Here is an 18,256-nt window from a genome sequence, read left to right on the forward strand (position 1 = left end):
AGGGGACAATGGCAGTGCCTGTTGGCAAAGGAGGGCGTATTATTGTCTTACATGCAGGAACATCGAAAGGTTTTGTGCCAAACTGCTTCAAAATGTTTCGGTCAAAAAAGACGGGAGATTACCATGAAGAAATGAACAGTGTAGTATTTCAAGAATGGTTCAAGACATCGCTTATGACGAATCTGACAAGTCCATCAGTGATTGTTATGGACAATGCGCCTTATCATTCCGTTGTTCACGATAAGGCACCAACCTTGGCAACAAAAAAAGACGATATCATTCAGTGGTTGAAACGGCGAAAAGTAGATTTCAGAGAAGATTTAAGGAAGGCGGAACTGCTCGAAATTGTGGCACAAAAGAAACCCCAATTTCCAACATATGTAATTGACGAGATTGCTAAAAGGCACGGGCATGAAATCGTTCGGCTTCCTCCATACCACTGTCACTTCAATGCAATTGAAGGAGTGTGGGCGCAGATAAAAAATTACATTGCTGCAAACAATAAAAAATTCACGATCTCTGAAGTGGAAACTCTTCTTCCAGCAGCTATCAATAAAGTGACAAGCGAGACGTGGGCTAGAATTGTAAACAGCACTGCAAGTGCCATCAGAGAGGCGGTCAAAACCGAAGGGGCTGTGGAAGAATGCATCGAAAATTTAATTATACATCTGGGAGAGAGCAGTGATAGTTCGAATAGTGCTGAGGAAGACAATGTCAAATCAGATTCTGACAGTGATGTGAGTGGCGTTTTTCCATTACAGCAACTACAACGTATTGAGGTATGTAAGGAGGGAGTTTGCTATCGATCTACAACCAGATCATCATATTGTGAGTACTTTCTTCAGATTATAACTCTTAATACACTGACCAATTATTCTGTAGCTTGTAGTAGAACAAATTAATAATGCTAATACTTAACAATGGAAACCAAAACTGCTAATGTTCAACAACTTGCGAAAATAGTTTTCATTTCAGTTGTGAAGTTTAACAAATAACTTTATTATGTTTCAGCATCTTAGATACTTGTACTAAATAGCTCTTATCAGTTTTCGAGTTAATATATTTCAAGCATCAACTTTAAATAAATTCACGCGTACCAATACGACTTGTATTTTGTCTCGCTATTATTTCTGCTGCTAGACAATGAGTGTAGCAGCCAGGGCGCCGCGTGCTGGGAGCAACGTTCGGCAACAGTGCCGTCTGTCCGCCGGAACTGTCACTACCAATCACTCGTCTCACGGACTATAATGTACGATGGACGGTGAGCTCCGAAACACGTGCGCGTGCACAAGCACTGTGCTCTTTCGGCAAAGATGCCACTGATCACCATCTCTCCTACTTTACATAGCATACAAGCCTCCGTACCCCACGTTCTGTGAAGAGTCGTGAACGTCCAACCATTTAGCGCCTAATAGTAGTTTCATGTCCTGTGTCTTTCCGTAGAAGCACGTGAACTTCCGAGCAGCTTCGCCGTTTTCGAGATACTCGTTCACAGGCTCTCCGTAATAATGATCTCCCCTTTGCCAAAGTCGCTTATCTCAATGGATTTACTCATTTGCAGCCCACATCTTCGTTAACGGGCTCCGGAACGCCCTATACTTGCAATGTTAAAATAACGCTTATAAATTACATCTTTCCTCACAAAGTATTTGAGGTAGGAAGTAGAACTTTTTACAGATTATTTATTGGAATATGGGCTACAACTTAACACAGGGATTCTACAAAATTTTAGTTCAGTTATTAAAGATGATTTTTTTTCAATTGTAATGAAAATTCACAACATTTTTTTGCAATTTTTTATTTATATATTCAAAAATATACAGTTTTTTGGAAAAAGGCTGTGTTAAATTATGCAGAAGGTACTGTGTAACATTTACTGAAAGTTTGAAACAAATATGTTTGGAAGATCCTTAGAAAACATGTAATTAGTATGAGAAAATAAAAGTTTTGGGAATCGAGTGACAAAGATTGGATTAACTTTTTAGTGCATTCCAGGTCCATAGGATGGATTATCTTCATCCTCTGCAAACTCCTCCTCCAGCTTCCTCTTGTTCCTCCTCCTGTTTACTCTTGCTTGTATTTCTAGACTCTTTACAGCCCTGTCTGCAGCCCGAAGGCGTTCCTTGTCTAAAGCAAGCATCGCTCGTTGTTGTGTTCGTAGATTTTGCTACCATTTTCTTCAGTTGCAGTTACTGCAACACTGTTCCAAAAGGTGGTCATGTGTGAACACTTATCACATTTCAGTTGTATTTCACTAGCAAGTCCTATGTGCTTTATTATGGAGAGTTCCAGACCAACTTCACTACAATGAATACATCTTATACAGTTTGAAAAAATGCCTTTGAGAACCGACATATCAAATATTTCATTCACATCCGATTCGCCCATAAAACATTCATAGTTTTCACTTATTGAACCAAGCTTCTTCTGTGAAGTATTTTCTTTCCCACTTCGACTGCTATGGGCAGGTGTACTTGAGAGGTTAGGTTCACTCACTTGGTTATCGTCTTTATTGTTTACAGTAATAACACATACCTTTGGCTTTCCAACATTTCTCCTTTTCTTAAAAGCCTTCAGAGGATTTCTAATAACTTTACTTTTACTCATTATTATACTTCAACAAAACAGAGACTCAAGAAACAGAATTAATTACGAATATTTTCGAGATAACGACAGAGTAAATAAACATGAAACAATCGACAATCACACCAGCGATATATATTGAACCATCACAGGTTAGCCACAACACATACTGTATCTCACATCACTAAAATGTACCTGATGAACACGGACGTTAATAATAACACCATTTGACAGCAGTTTAACAGCGCCACAGTGGGTCACGCCCATGTAGAACACATTTCAAAAAAAATTTAAAAATAGTTGTAGCCTTCGGAATTGAATAAATTATATATCTATTAAAAGGTAATAGTCTGCAGATTCAGAAAACGCAAAAAAGTAAAAATTGAACTTTTCATGATTTTGAGCCTTTCCGGAGCCCCTTAAGGCGATCCTCCCGCCTGTGTCTGCTCCGTTTACATACTTTTACTACCGCGTCACGTGCCCCAACTCCGCCAGGGAGCATCCAACTCCGCGGTGGGCAGTGGTCATAATCTTTTGACTGGTCAGTGTACATGCAGTAGTATCAGATCCAGTATACTGACAAATGCAGTCAAAAGGTATGGCATTTGATGTCAGTAGTACAGTATATAACAGGACATCAACGATCCGGGTGGCAGAGGGTGAACTCGGTACAAAGGCAGTCGGTGCTGCAGATAGGAAACAGACACCATTAGTGACAGTACGCGTTGTGCACATAAAATACAATTTGACGTAGCCACGCGGAAAACAGTTATCACGCGATAAAAAAGTCTGTAGGCCCACCTATAAGGAAATGGGACTCCCTAATTGCCAAATCAACAAGAAGTTGAACCGTTCAAGTACAGTGATATACAGGCTGATTCAAAAAGAATACCACAACTTTAGGAATTTAAAACTCTGCAACGACAAAAGGCAGAGCTAAGCACTATCTGTCGGCGAATTAAGGGAGCTATAAAGTTTCATTTAGTTGTACATTTGTTCGCCATTTCAGCCAATAAAGTTTTTGGTCCCTTTTTCTTCGAAGGTGCTACTGTAACTGGACTACAGTATCTGGAGATGTTAGAGAATTGGCTGTTCCCTCAGCTCCAACAAGAAGCACAACAATTCATATTTCAGCAGGATGGAGCGCCACCACATTGGCACTTATCTGTCCGTAGCTACCTGAACGTCAACTACCAGAGGCGATGGATCGGCCGCCAGGCAGCCCGTGACAGAGCACTTCATCACTGGCCTCCAAGAAGCCCTGATCTTACCTCCTGCGATTTTTTCTTATGGGGGTATGTTAAGGATATGGTGTTTCGGCCACCTCTCCCAGCCACCATTGATGATTTGAAACGAGAAATAACAGCAGCTATCCAAACTGTTACGCCTGATATGCTACAGAGAGTGTGGAACGAGTTGGAGTATCGGGTTGATATTGCTCGTGTGTCTGGAGGGGGCCATATTGAACATCTCTGAACTTGTTTTTGAGTGAAAAAAACCTTTTTAAATACTCTTTGTAATGATGTATAACAGCAGGTTATATTATGTTTCTTTCATTAAATACACATTTTTAAAGTTGTGGTATTCTTTTTGAATCACCCTGTATAATTTCATTAGATTTGCGCACGATATGGAGAGAATGCAAAATATGGGAGAAGTCGAAAATTATATTAGGCAACGAAAGGCTTACTTTTGAGCAAAGTAAGTGCCACAAACCGTTATTCTTCTCAACTTTTTGCTCATTTACAGTTGCCAGTAAGTACCAGACGAGTATGACAGATTTTGGCAGATGGAAACACCTAGCATTCCAGAAACGGCTACAGAAATTTGCTCTAACACCCAAATATAAGCATTCTAGATTGGAGTTTGCTGAAAAACATATGATCATGGTCTTCAGACTGGGATAACGTGGTCTTCAGCCATGAAAAGAAGTTTAATTTTGATGGGTCGGATGAATTTCAGTATTATTGGCACGATCTAAGAACAGACAAGCAGGTAAGAGTGAGCAGAAATTTCTGTGGTGGAAGTGTTAAGAGTTTGGTTGCTTTCTGCACTGAAAGTAATGCACTCACTGCCCAGGTGAACGTGAGAATGAACTCTAATGCACAATGTGATCAAAAGTATCCGGACACCCCAAAAAACATATGTTTTTCATATCAGGTGCATCGTGCTACCACCTGCTGCCAGGTACTCCACATCAGCGACCTCATTAGTCATTAGACATCGTGAGTGGGCAGAATGGAGCGCTCCGCGGGATGCACGGACTTCGAACGTGGTCAGGTGATTGGGCGTCACTTGTGTCATACGTCTGTACGCGAGGTTTCCACACTCCTAAACATCCCTAGATCCACTGTTTCCGATGTGATAGTGAAGTGGAAACGTGAAGGGACACGTACAGCACAAAAGCGTACAGGCCGACCTCGTCTGTTGACTGACAGAGACCGCCGACAGTTGAAGAGGGTCGTAATGTGTAATGGGCCGACATTTGTCCAGACCTTCATACAAGAATTACAAACTGCATCAGGGCATACTGCGAGTACTATGACAGGCGGGAGGTGAGAAAACTTGGATTTCATGGTCGAGAGGCTGCTCATAAGCCACACATCACGCCGTAAATGCCAAACGACGCATCGCTTGGTGTAAGTAGCGTAAACATTGGACTATTGAACAGTGGAAAAACGTTGTGTGGAGTGATGAATCACGGTACACAATGTGGCGAGCCTTTGCAGGGTATGGGAAGAGTTGTAATAGATGATCACCTCTCTCGTTACAGCCTCCTAAATCAGAAGGTCCTACCAGATCTTTAAAGCTACATATCCCGGTTGGCACTGAAGTCTGCCATTATTGTATTAATTTCGTTATTTTTGTGAGGGTAAGTACTGGCAGAAGTAAAGCTGTGAGGACGGGGCGTAAGTCGTGCTTGGGTAGCTCAGTTGGTAGAGCGCTTGCCCGCGAAAGGCGAAGGTCCCGAGTTCGAGTCTCGGTCCGGCACACAGTTTTAATCTGCCGGGAAGTTTCAAGTACTTCTATGATTTGGTTACAGAAAGAGCCCACTTCCTGTTCATTTGTTTCTACAGTAGAACACACTCTACTATCAGTCAACTATGTTTCTGCTGTACCTAATATGTCAATACTCACTTGTGTTTGTTCTTGGATCACACTTGCTAATTTTCCTGCTTCATATGTACTTCGAATATTGCATGATCCAACACTGATTTTCGTACTTGTGATCGTCTTTAACGTGGATTCCCTTAAACTACAAGGCATAAAAATAAGTTTCTCGAATAATGAAATAGAAGAAGTAAGAACTTTTTAAATTTTTGCGAATACAGATATACCGCCACCTCAGTTGGGAAACCCACTGACTAGAATTACGGATGCCCCTTAGTTCAGCTACGTTTTCAGATCGCATAATTACCGTTAGGGGTGATTTAAAAGTGAAGAAGCAGTTTATTTTGAATATTTCAGTTCACCCTTCAGCCATGAAATCATTTTCTGTCGAGGGGACATTGATTTCAGATTTCAAGGGCTTGACGTTATTAGAAACAGGGGTCAAATACGTGTGCATACATACATTCAACCACCTCTCGGAACACATCAAATATCATGTAGAGTATCTGGAGGAGTTTACGAGTAAATTAAAGAATTTGCTATTGAAATGAAATGTCGTGTGGCCACGGCCTCCCGTCGGATAGACCGGTCGCCTGGTGCAAGTGTTTTGAGCTGACGCGACTTTGGCGACTTGTGTGTCGATGGGGATGAGATGATGATGATTAGGACAACACAACACCCAGTCCCAGAGTGGAGAAAAATCTCCGACCCAGCCAGAAATCGAACCCGAGCCCCTTGGCATAACAGCCCGTGGCACTGACAACTCAGCTATTGACCAAGTCCTTATAATCCACCGAAGAGTATTTTCTCAGATGCTCTTCAATTTAATGGTTTACGTTATTTTACAATAGGACTAACATTTTAATACAATAGTGTTTCGTAATGTTTAGGTATTTCATTGTATTACACGAAAATTACTCATAATAGACGAAAAACTAAATTGGACATAGCACATAGCTGCAATATGCAAGAAGATATGAGCATATTTCCTCGCCGGAGAAAAATATAAGAAGCTCTTCCCTATTGATCTGAAAAAGAACTTGTACAAACGCTTATACTTCCAGATGTTGATTTCAGCGATGTTATCCTGCAAGTTCTTTGCCAAGAAAAATCTCGGCGTCTGGAACTAGTGCTGAACGCCTGCATTCGATCTTTCTGTGACGTTCGACCTTTTGTTCATATTTCACCATTGCACGTACACCTATCCTGGCTATGTGCAAACCAGCGCAGAGGTTTCTATACACTCTGTCATCTCTTGTATCGTATCAACGTACATTGCCCCTCATACCTCTCCTCGACTTTAGTGCTCTTGTCTGAACAACACAACGGAAACGCTTGTTCCAAACAGAGAAGAATCCTTTCTGTTCCAATCCATTACCTGAGCTGTTCTCTTGAAGCCGAGTCATGAATGACCGCCTTCTTTATATCAGAGAACGGAATAACATCTGCAGCTTCAAAAGGCAGCTAACTGAAGCAATATTAATGTCTGTCTCTGTCCTTGAAGGCACTCGTTATCCCTTTTTGTATCTTTCATTCTAACCAGATGTTCTTCATTTCCCAGTGTTCTAAGCTGGTGGAGTCTACCGAAATTTCTGCCCATTCCTCTCCTCCATCAGAGAATATCACCTTTGCACACAAATAACTACATTTTGTATCTGACAATGTCACCATAATTTTTATGGTTATTGTTATTATTGTTAATGGCAACAGCAGCAGCAGCAACAGTTGTAGTACTAATACTGTTAGTATTCATTTCATTAATTCTTAGTCATCATTGTTTATTCACATTTTCTCCACAGACATTCAAATCAGTTTTAATTGTATTAGTCGTTTTATTACTATTCATCTTATTAAAATCATTTTTATTTTTTACATAACTGTTGTTGCTGCTGTGGTCTTCAGTCCAAAGATGGTTTGATGCAGCTCTCCATGCTACTCTATCCTGTTCAAGCCTTTTCATCTTCGAGTAACTACTCAACTTAGGTCCTACTCAATCTGTTTACTGTATTCATCTCATGGTCTCTCTCTACGATTTTTACCCACCAAGCTTTTCTCCAGTACTAAGCTGGCGATCCCATGATGCCCCCAGAATGTATTTTACCAACCGATTCCTCCTTCTAGTCGGGTTGTGACACAAAATTCTCTTCCCCGCAATTCTATTCAGTACCTCCTCATTAGTTACGTGATCTACCCACCTAATCTTCAGCATTCTTCTGTAGCACCACATTTCAAAAGATTCTATTCCCTTCTTGTCTACACTACTTATCGTCCACGTTTCACTTCCATACAAATACTTTCAGAAACGACTTCCTGACACTTAAATCTATACTTGATGTTAACAAATTTCTCTTCTTCAGAAACGCTTTTCTTGCCATTGCGAGTCTAAATTTTATATCCTTCCTACTTCGACCATCATTAGTTATTTTGCTTCCCAAATAGCAAAACTCATTTACTACTATAAGTGTCTCAATTGCTATCTAATTCCCTCAGCATCACCCGACTTAATTCGATTATATTCCATTATCCTCATTTTGCTTTTGTTGATGTTCATATTATATCCTCCTTACAAGACACTGTCAATTTCGTTCAATTGCTCTTCCAAGTCGTTTGCTGCCACTGACAGAATTACGATGTCATCAGCAAACCTCAAAGTTTTTATTTCTTCTCCCTGGACTTTGATTGTATTCCAATCTTTTCTTTTGTTTCCTTTACTGCTTGCTCAATATGCAGATTGAATATCATCGGAGATAGGGTACAATCCTGTCTCACTCCTTTCTCAACCAATGCTTCCCTTTCATGGCCCTTGACTCTTCAACTACCATCTGGCTGCTGTGCAAATTGTAAATAACATTTCGCTTCCTTCGCCACCTTCAGAATTTGCAAGAGAGTATTCCAGTCAATATTGTCAAAAACTTTCTCTAAATCTACAAATACTATAAAATGGGTTTGGCTTTCCTTAACCTATCTTCTATGAGAAGTCGTAAGTTGCCTCGCGTGTTCCTACATTTTTCCGGAATCCAAAATGATCTTCCCCGAGGTCAGCTTCCATCAGTTTTTCGATTCTTCTTTCGTAACTACTTATCTTAGAAAATAGATTAAAGAAAGGCAAACCTACGTTTCTAGCATTTGTAGACTTAGAGAAAGCTTTTGACAATGTTGATTGGAATACTCTCTTTCCAATTCTGAGGTGTCAGGGGTAAAATATAGGGAGCGAAAGGCTGTTTGCAATTTGTACAGAAACCAGATGGCAGTTATAAGAGTCGAGGGACATGGAAGGGAAGCAGTGGTTGGGAAGGGACAGGGTTATAGCCTCTCCCCGATGTTATTCGATCTGTATATTGAGCAAGCAGTAAAAGAAACAAAAGAAAAATTCGGAGTAGGTATTAAAATACATGGAGAAGAAATAAAAACTTTGAGGTTGGCCGATGACATTGTAATTCTGTCAGAGATAGCAAAGGACCTGGGAGAGCAGCTGAACGGAATAGACAGTGTCTTGAAAGGAGGATATAAGATGAACATCAACAAAAACAAAACGAGGATAATGAAAGGTAGTCGAATTAAGTCGGATGATGCTGTGTGTGGGAATTAGATTAGGAAATGAGACGCTTAAAGTAGTAAACGAGTTTTGCTATTTGGGAAGCAAAATAACTTAAGATGGTGGACGTAGAGAGGACGTGAAATGTAGACTGGGAATGGACGGGAAAGCGTTTCAGAAGAATAGAAATTTGTTAACATCGAGTGTAGATTTAAGTGTCAGGAAGTCGTTTCTGAAAGTATTTGTATGGAGTGTAGCCATTTATGGAAGTGAAACGTGGACGATAAATAGTGTGGACAAGATGAGAAGAGAAGCTTTCGAAATGTGGTGCTACAGAAGAATGCTGAAGATGAGATGGGTAGATCACATAACTAATGAGGAGGTATTGAATAGAATTGGAGAGAAGAGAAATTTGTGGCACAACTTGACTAGAAGAAGGGATCGGTTGGTAGGACATGTTCTGAGGAATCAAGGGATCACCAATTTAGTATTGGAGGGCAGCGTGGATGGAAAAAACCGTAGAGGGAAACCAAGAGATAAATACACAAAGCAGATTCAGAAGGATGTAGGTTACAGTAGGTACTGGGAGATGAAGAAGCTTGCACACGATAGAGTAGCATGGAGAGCTGCATCAAACCAGTCTCTGGAGTGAAGACCACAACAACAACAACTTTCGTAACTAGGATGTTAAAAAATATACTGGATGTGTGAAACGCTGGTACGATGTAAGAGAAGGCGTAAAGGCCTTCATCTGAACAGGTTAAGTAAATAATTGACTAAATTAAATGTACGTTATGATTTGTTTTCTGGTCGCAGTGACCACTCTAGATGGGACGCAAGGAATACGACTAAAGTAGTTTAATGTAATGAGTTAGCACACTTTGACGCCTTGAGGTGCACAAGGAAAAAAGCGAGAGACTGGAATACGTTGTCGGACAGTGTAAACTCACCCGGTCTCCGAAGTTCTGGAAGGCGACGCGCGCGTACTCCACGAAGTAGTCGGCGAGTGCGATGTTGGGCCAGCCGCCCAGCTTCTGCAGCTCCTGCGGCAGGTCCCAGTGGTACAGCGTCACCTGCGGGCAGGCCGGTTGTGTTACGCCCCGCCTTGCTGGCCCCCGGTCCCTACTGTCGTACATTCTAAAACCGCAAGCCAACGAGAAAGGGGTCTCTGAGCGACCTCCACTAGGTGGAGCGTTTGGAATAACCAACTGCAGTGCCGACCACTGAATCTGCGACGCCTACAGGGACAGCAAATTACGAAATTTTACTTACTGTGCGTATGTAGTGTAGTAGGAAGAGTACACGATCAGTTCTGTAGCGTACGAGGGTCACTCCAAAAGAAATGAACACTATTTTTTTTTAAATCCATATTTTATTCTACATGTTTGAAAGTTTTACAGTGTGTACATACATCCTTTGTTTGTTGTTGTGGTCTTCAGTCCTGAGACTCGTTTGATGCAGCTCTCCACGCTACTCTATCCTGTGCAAGCTTCTTCATCTCCCAGTACCTACTGCAACCTACATCCCTCTGAATCTGCTTAGTGTATTCATCTCTTGGTCTCCCTCTACGGTTTTTACCCTCCACGCTGCCATCCAATACTAAATTGGTGATCCCTAGATGCCTCAGTACATGTCCTACTAACCGATCCCTTCTCTCCAGTTCTATTCAATACCTCCTCATTAGTTATGTGGTCTACCCATCTAATCTTTAGCATTCTTCTGTAGCACCACGTTTCGAAAGCTTCTATTCTCTTCTTGTCCAAACTAGTTATCGTCCATGTTTCACTTCCATACATGTCTACACTCCATACAAATACTTTTAGAAACGACTTCCTGACACTTAAATCTATACTCGATGTCAACAAATTTTTCTTCTTCAGAAACGCTTTCCTTGCCATTCCCAGTCTACATTTTATATCCTCTCTACTTCGACCATCATCAGTTATTTCGCTCCCCAAATAGCACAGCTCCTATACTACTTTAAGTGTCTCATTTACTAATCTAATTCCCTCAACATCACCCGTCTTAATTCGACTACATTCCATTATCCTCGTTTTGCTTTTGTTGATGTTCATCTTATATCCTCCTTTCAAAACACTGTCTATTCCGTTCAACTGCTCTTCCAAGTCCTTTGCTGTCTCTGACAGAATTACAATGTCATCGGCAAACCTCAAAGTTTTTATTTCTTCTCCATGGATTTTAATACCTACTCCGGATATTTCTTTTGTTTCCTTTACTGCTTGCTCAATATACAGATTGAACAACATCGGGGAGAGGCTACAACCTTGTCTCACTCCCTTCCCAACCACTGCTTCCCTTGCATGTCCCTCGACCCTCATAACTGCTATCTGGTTTCTGTACAAATTGTAAATAGCCTTTCGCTCCCCGTATTTTACCCCTGCCACCTTCAGAATTTGAAAGAGAGTATTCCAGTCGACATTGTCAAAAGCTTTCTCTAAGTCTACAAATGCTAGAAACGTAGGTTTGCCTTTTCTTAAGCTAGCTTCTAAAATTAGTCGTAGGGTCAGTATTGCCTCACGTGTTCCCATATTTCTACAGAATCCAAACTGATCTTCCCCGAGGTCGGCTTCTACCAGTTTTTCCATTCGTCTGTAAAGAATTCGCGTTAGTATTTTGCAGCCGTGACTTATTAAACTGATAGTTCGGTAATTTTCATTTCTGTCAACGCCTGCTTTCTTTCGCATTGGAATTATTATATTCTTCTTGAAGTCTGAGGGTATTTCGCCTGTCTCATACATTTTGCTCACCAGATGGTAGAGTTTTGTCAGGACTGGCTCTCCCAAGGCTGTCAGTAGTTCTAATGGAATGTTGTCAAACTGTGAAACTCTTCACGCAGTGAATAACTGTTAAGAAAAAAAATTCGATACGTTGCGCTGTTTCCGAGTTCATCAGCACTGAAGTTGAGAAATCAGGCCATTGCGCGAGCAAATTCAAGCGGCCCGGCCAGAGACGGGGTCGCCATAAGTGTTCTTCGTTTGGTTTCCTAAAACCGAACAAGAGAGCGATACAAGTGGACGTGGGACGGAAGTGAGGATCTAACCTGAACGAAAGACTGAACAGTTTCGGGCGTTGTCATCTACGCTATGAGAACAATTGAAACTAATTTTATCTGACGGGCTGCTTGAATATGTGTGTGCAATGGCTTTATTGCTAACTTCACTGCTGATTAACTCCGAAATGGCACAGCGTATCGAATTTTTTGGTGAACCATTATTGCTCAGCACAACCTACCCTGCAACACCCTTACAAGCTTTTCAGGCTTTTTCTGAGTACCCTGTTCCGAGATGTAAGCTGAGGTGGCAAAAGTCGTGGGGCAGTGACTGCAACAGGAAAGGGAGGTAATGACAGTGGCACGTAAAGTGCCCTCCGCGACAGTTCGTTGGGTGGCTTGCGGAGTATAAATGTAGATGTAGATGTACGTATACAGATGGCGGTACTAGCACGGACGCATGGAACAAACGGGCAGTGCTTTGGTGGAGCTGTCATTTGTACATAGGTGACTCACGTGATAAGATTTCCGACGTGATTGTGTCAGCACGAAGGGAATTAACAGACTCTGAAGGTGAAATTGCAGTTGGAGCTGGAAGCATGGGGCATTCCATTTCGGAAACCGTTAGGGAATTAAATACGAGGTGCATTCAAGTTCTAAGGCCCCCGATTTTTTTTCTCTGGACTGGAAAGAGATAGAAACATGCGCATTGTTTTAAAATGAGGCTGCATTCATTGTCAATACGTCCCAGAGATGGCAGCACCGTACGGCAGATGGAATTTTACCTCCAGCGGCGAGAATGAGAACTGTTTTAAATATTTAAAATGGCGACGTTTTCCTTGCTTGAACAGCGTGCAATCATTCGTTTTCTGAATTTGCGTAGTGTAAAACCAATTGAAATTCATCGACAGTTGACGGAGACATGTGGTGATGGAGTTATGGATGTGTCGAAAGTGCGTTCGTGGGTGCGACAGTTTAATGAAGGCAGAACATCGTGTGACAACAAACCGAAACAACCTCAGGCTCGCACAAGCCGGTCTGACGACACGATCGAGAAAGTGGAGAGAACTGTTTTGGGGGATCGCCGAATGACTGTTGAACAGATCGCCTCCAGAGTTGGCATTTCTGTGGGTTCTGTGCACACAATCCTGTATGACGACCTGAAAGTGTCATCCAGGTGCGTGCCACGAATGCTGATGGAGGACCACATGGCTGCCCTTTTGGCATGTTGCCAAGCAATGTTGACGCGCAACGACAGCATGAATGGGACTTTCTTTTCGACAGCGAGGGCGTAATCCTTACCCATTCCGTTCCAAAGGCCACTACGGTAACAGGTGCATCCTACGAAAATATTTTGAAGAACAAATTCCTTCCTGCACTGCAACAAAAACGTCCGGGCGTGTGCTGTTTCACCAAGACAACGCGCCCGCACATCGAGCTAACGTTACGCAACAGTTTCTTCGTGATAACAACTTTGAAGTGATTCCTCATGCTCCCTACTCACCTGACCTGGCTCCTAGTGACTTTTGACTTTTTCCAACAATGAAAGACACTCTCCGTGGCCGCACATTCACCAACCGTGCTGCTATTGCCTCAGCGATTTTCCAGTGGTCAAAACAGACTCCTAAAGAAGCCTTGGCCGTTGCCATGGAATCATGACGTCAGCGTTGTGAAAAATGTGTACGTCTGCAGGGCGATTACGTCGAGAAGTAACGCCAGTTTCATCGATTTCGGGTGAGTAGTTAATTAGAAAAAAAATCGGAGGCCTTAGAACTTGAATGCACCTCGTATTTCGAGATGCATAGCGTCAAATGTGTGTGGAGAACATCCACATTTCAGGCATTGCCTCCCACCACGAACAACACAGTGGCCGACGGGCTTCACTTGAAGACCGAGAGCAGCGGCGTTTGCTTAGGGTTGTCAGTGCTAACAGACACGCTGAGTGATCTAGCCGCAGAAATGAATGTGGGACGTACGACGAATGGATCCATTAGGACAATGGGCGAAGTTTTTCGTTAATGGGCAGACGACTGTCGCGTGTGCCTTTGCCAACGGCACGATATCGCCTGCAGCGTCTCTGCTCGGCTCGTGGCCATGTCTCTTAGACCCTAGACGACTGTAAAACCGTGGCCTGATCGAATGGGCCCCGATTTCTGCTGGTAAGAGCTGATGGTAGGGTTAGACTGTGGTGCAGACCCCAGGAGGCCATCGACCCAAATTGTCAACAAGACACTGTGCAAGCTGATGGGAGCCCCATAATGGTGTGGGGCATGGCTGTTTTAAATGGAATGGACTGGGTCTTCTGGTCCAGGTGAACCTACCATTGCCTGGAAATGGCTATATTCGGCTAGTTGGAGACCACTTGCAGCCATTCACGGACTTCATGTTTCCAGACATTTATGGGATATAAGTGAGAGGTCAGTTCGTGCTCAAAATCCTGCACCTGCAACACCTCCGCAATTATAGACGGCTATAGAGGCAACATGGCTCAGTACTCCTACAGCAGGCTTCCAACGACTTGTTGACTCCATGCCAAGTGGAGGTGTTGTACTATGCCGGGCAAAAGGAGTTCCGAGACGATGTTATGAAGTGTTGGGTTGGGTTGGGTTGTTTGGGGGAAGAGACCAAACACTGAGGCCACCGGTCTCATGGGATTAGGGAAGGACGGGGAAGGAAGTCGGCCGTGTCCTTTCAAAGGAACCATCCCGGCATTTGCCTGGAGCGATTTAGGGAAATCACGGGAAACCTAAATCAGGATGGCCGGATGCGGGATTGAACCGTCGTCCTCCCGAATGCGAGTCTGTTAGGAAGTGTGATAAAAAAAATGGTTCAAATGGCTCTGGGCACTATGGGACTTAACATCTGAGGTCATCAGTCGCCTAGAACTTAGAACTAATTAAACGTAACTAACCTAAGGACATCACACACATCCATGCCCGATGCAGGATTCGAACCTGCGACCGTAGCGGTTGCTCTGTTCCAGACTATAGCGCCTAGAACCGCTCGACCACTCCGGCCGGGAGGAAGTCTACCATGGCATTTGTCACCTCAGTGTACATAACTATAGGGCTTTAGCTCCCCCGCAACTTCTTTGTGCGACTGGTCTGAAATGCTGACTTAGTTGTCCAAGCATACGATGCAAACAATGGGAATATGATGCTCGTCGCCAGTCGGTTTAGTGACTCTGTAATTTTGATGACCAACGGTGTAATTCTCTTTTTGTTAAGGTGGACACAGGCATAAAAGTACTAAGAAAGTGATAAAGCTTTAAGTGATGAATCCAGGAAAAAAGCACGAGCCCTACCCAACGCTCCCATGCTAGTCGCGAGTAAGAGATTACACCAAGCGTAGCATGCACTGCACAGAGACGTTCCAGCAATCAGTCTTGCCTCGCTCCATACGTAGATGGAATGGGAAGAAGCATTAACAAGTGATACGCTCTTGCAGAGTGTGGATGTAACTGTAGAAAGCGCAGTCAGTGGAATAACTAAGAATACTTTCACTGTATCAGTCTGCGATTTATACCCTAATTCCATTGATCATGACTGTGGATGTATCTTTGGTGAAAATATTTCACTGGTTTTTTCTACATACTCGCTGAAAGTATTTGGTGAAAACTCAGTCATCATTAAGAGTTGCTAAATTTGGCAATACGATAAGCAAATGGCTATTGGTTAGGTGATACTATTTCTCTCACATCATAATTAATGTGTAAGTTATTTACTAAATTTAAAATATGTCCGAAAATGACACGTCTCGGCTATTATTACAGGTTATGGGCAATATACACTGCCTGGCAAAAACAAAAAAGGGCGCAGAAGGGATGGAGGAAATGAAATGAAACTTCACGGATTGAGAAGGTATGTGACGTTATTTGAGTGATTACGATATTCATCTACATCTACATCTACATCTACATGGATACTCTGCAAATCACATTTAAGTGCCTGGCAGAGTTTTCATCGAACCATCTTCACAATTCTCTATTATTCCAGTCTCGTACAGCGCGCGGAAAGAATGAACACCTATATCTTTCCGTACGAGCTCTGATTTCCCTTATTTTATCGTGGTGATCGTTCCTCCCTATGTAGGTCGGTGTCAACAAAATATTTTCGCACTCTGAGGAGAAAGTTGGTGATTAGAATTTCGTGAGAAGATTCCGTAGCAACGAGAAACGCCTTTCTTTTAATGATTTCTAGCCCAAATCCTGTATCATTTCTGTGACACTCTCTCCCATATTTCGCAATAATACAAAACGTGTTGCCTTTCTTTGAACTTTTTCGATGTACTCCGTTAGTCCTATCTGGTAAGGATCCCACACCACGCAGCAGTATTCTAAAACAGGAAGGACAAGCGTAGTGTAGGCAGTCTCCTTAACAGGTCTGTTACATTTTCTAAATGTCCTGCCAATAAAACACAGCCTTTGGTTAGTGTTCGCCACAACATTTTCTGTGTGTTCTTTCCGGTCTAACTTGTTCGTAACTGTAATACCTAGGTATTTAGTTGAATTATCGGCTTTTAGATTAGACTGATCTGTCGCGTAACCGAAGTTTAACGAGTTCCTTTTAGCACTTATGTGGATGACCTCACAGTTTTCGTTATTTAAGGTCAACTGCCACTTTTCGCACCATTCCAATATTTCTTCTAAATCGTTTTGCCGTTTGTTTTGATCTTCTGATGACTTTAGTAGTCGATAAACGACAGCGTCATTTGCAAATAACCGACTCCCAAATCGAAATATGTAGGTAAGGAACAGCAAAAGGCCTATAACATTACCTTGGGGAACGCCAGAAATCACTTCTGTTTTACTCGATGACTTCCCGGCAATTACTACGAACTGTGACTTCTCTGAAAGGAAATCGCAAATCCAGTCACATCACTGAGACGATATTCCACAAGCACGCAATTTCACTACGAGCCGCTTGTGTGGTACAGTGTCAAAAGCCTTCCGGAAATTCAGAAATACGGAATAGATCTGAAATCCCTTGTCAATAGCACTCAACACTTAACGTGAATAAGGAGCTTGTTGTGTTTCACAGGAACGGTGTTTTCTAAACCCATGTTGACTATGTGTCAATAGACAGTTTTCTTCGAAGTAATTCATAATGTTCGAACTCAATATATGTTCTAAAGTCCTGCTACATATCGACGTTAACGCTATGCGCCTGTAATTTAGTGGACTGCTCATACTACCTTTCTTGAATATTGGTGTGACCTGTGCAACTTTCCAGTCTTTGGGTACGGATCTTTCGTCCAGTAAACTCTTGTATATGATTGTTAAGTATGGAGCTGATGCATCAGCATACTCCGAAAGGAACCTAATTGGTATACCGTCTGGACCAGAAGACTTGCTTTTATTAAGTGATTTGAGTTGCTTCACTACTCCGACGATATTTACTTCCACGTTTCTCATGTTGGCAGCTGTTCTCGATTCGAATTCTCGAGTATTTACTTCGTCTTCTTTTGTGAAGGCATTTCGGAAGACTGTCTTTAGTAACTCTGCTTTGGCAGCACTGTCTTCGATAGTAATTGCATTCCAATCGCGCAGAGAAGGAATTGGTTGTTTCTTGCCGCTAACATACTTCACATACGGCCAGAATCTCTTTGGATTTTCTGATGTGATTTGCAGAGCATCCATGTAGATGTAGATGCAGATGTTGATAATGCTGCCTCACACAAGTCTGCGGCTTCTCCTTGTCCTTCAGAGCGCCTTAACTTCTGCCAGTAGCCCATGCTTGCTTTCCAAAAATTTTTTTTTTTTACTTTATTGTATTTCAATTCCCCATGGGGGCGGGCTGGCAGCAGCATAGGCGCTGCTCTTCAGCCGAAAGACATAGAACAAAACAGTAGAAGACAATTAAAAATAGTAAAGGAGAGAATAAGGTGAACATAGATATAAAAAAGGGGGATCATCATGGAAGGCAATAGACAAAAAACGGGGTGAATGTAAAATAGAGATAAAAAACTATTTAAAAGTAGCACACACAAAAAGCCACACACTGCGACGGTTAAAAGAA

General features: G+C 42.3%; 1 protein-coding gene across 1 annotated transcript in view; it reads right to left on the reverse strand.

The window, feature by feature from the left end:
• LOC126412582 (myrosinase 1-like) overlaps positions 1–18,256 on the reverse strand; it is a 136,567-nt gene that overhangs the window by 83,172 nt on the left and 35,139 nt on the right. The window contains exon 5 of the mRNA XM_050082233.1: positions 10,180–10,302. Coding sequence (XP_049938190.1) covers positions 10,180–10,302 — 123 coding nt within the window. The remainder of the gene's footprint in view (positions 1–10,179; positions 10,303–18,256) is intronic.

This window comes from Schistocerca serialis, chromosome 7, assembly GCF_023864345.2.
Source record: "Schistocerca serialis cubense isolate TAMUIC-IGC-003099 chromosome 7, iqSchSeri2.2, whole genome shotgun sequence".
Lineage (NCBI taxonomy): Eukaryota > Metazoa > Arthropoda > Insecta > Orthoptera > Acrididae > Schistocerca > Schistocerca serialis.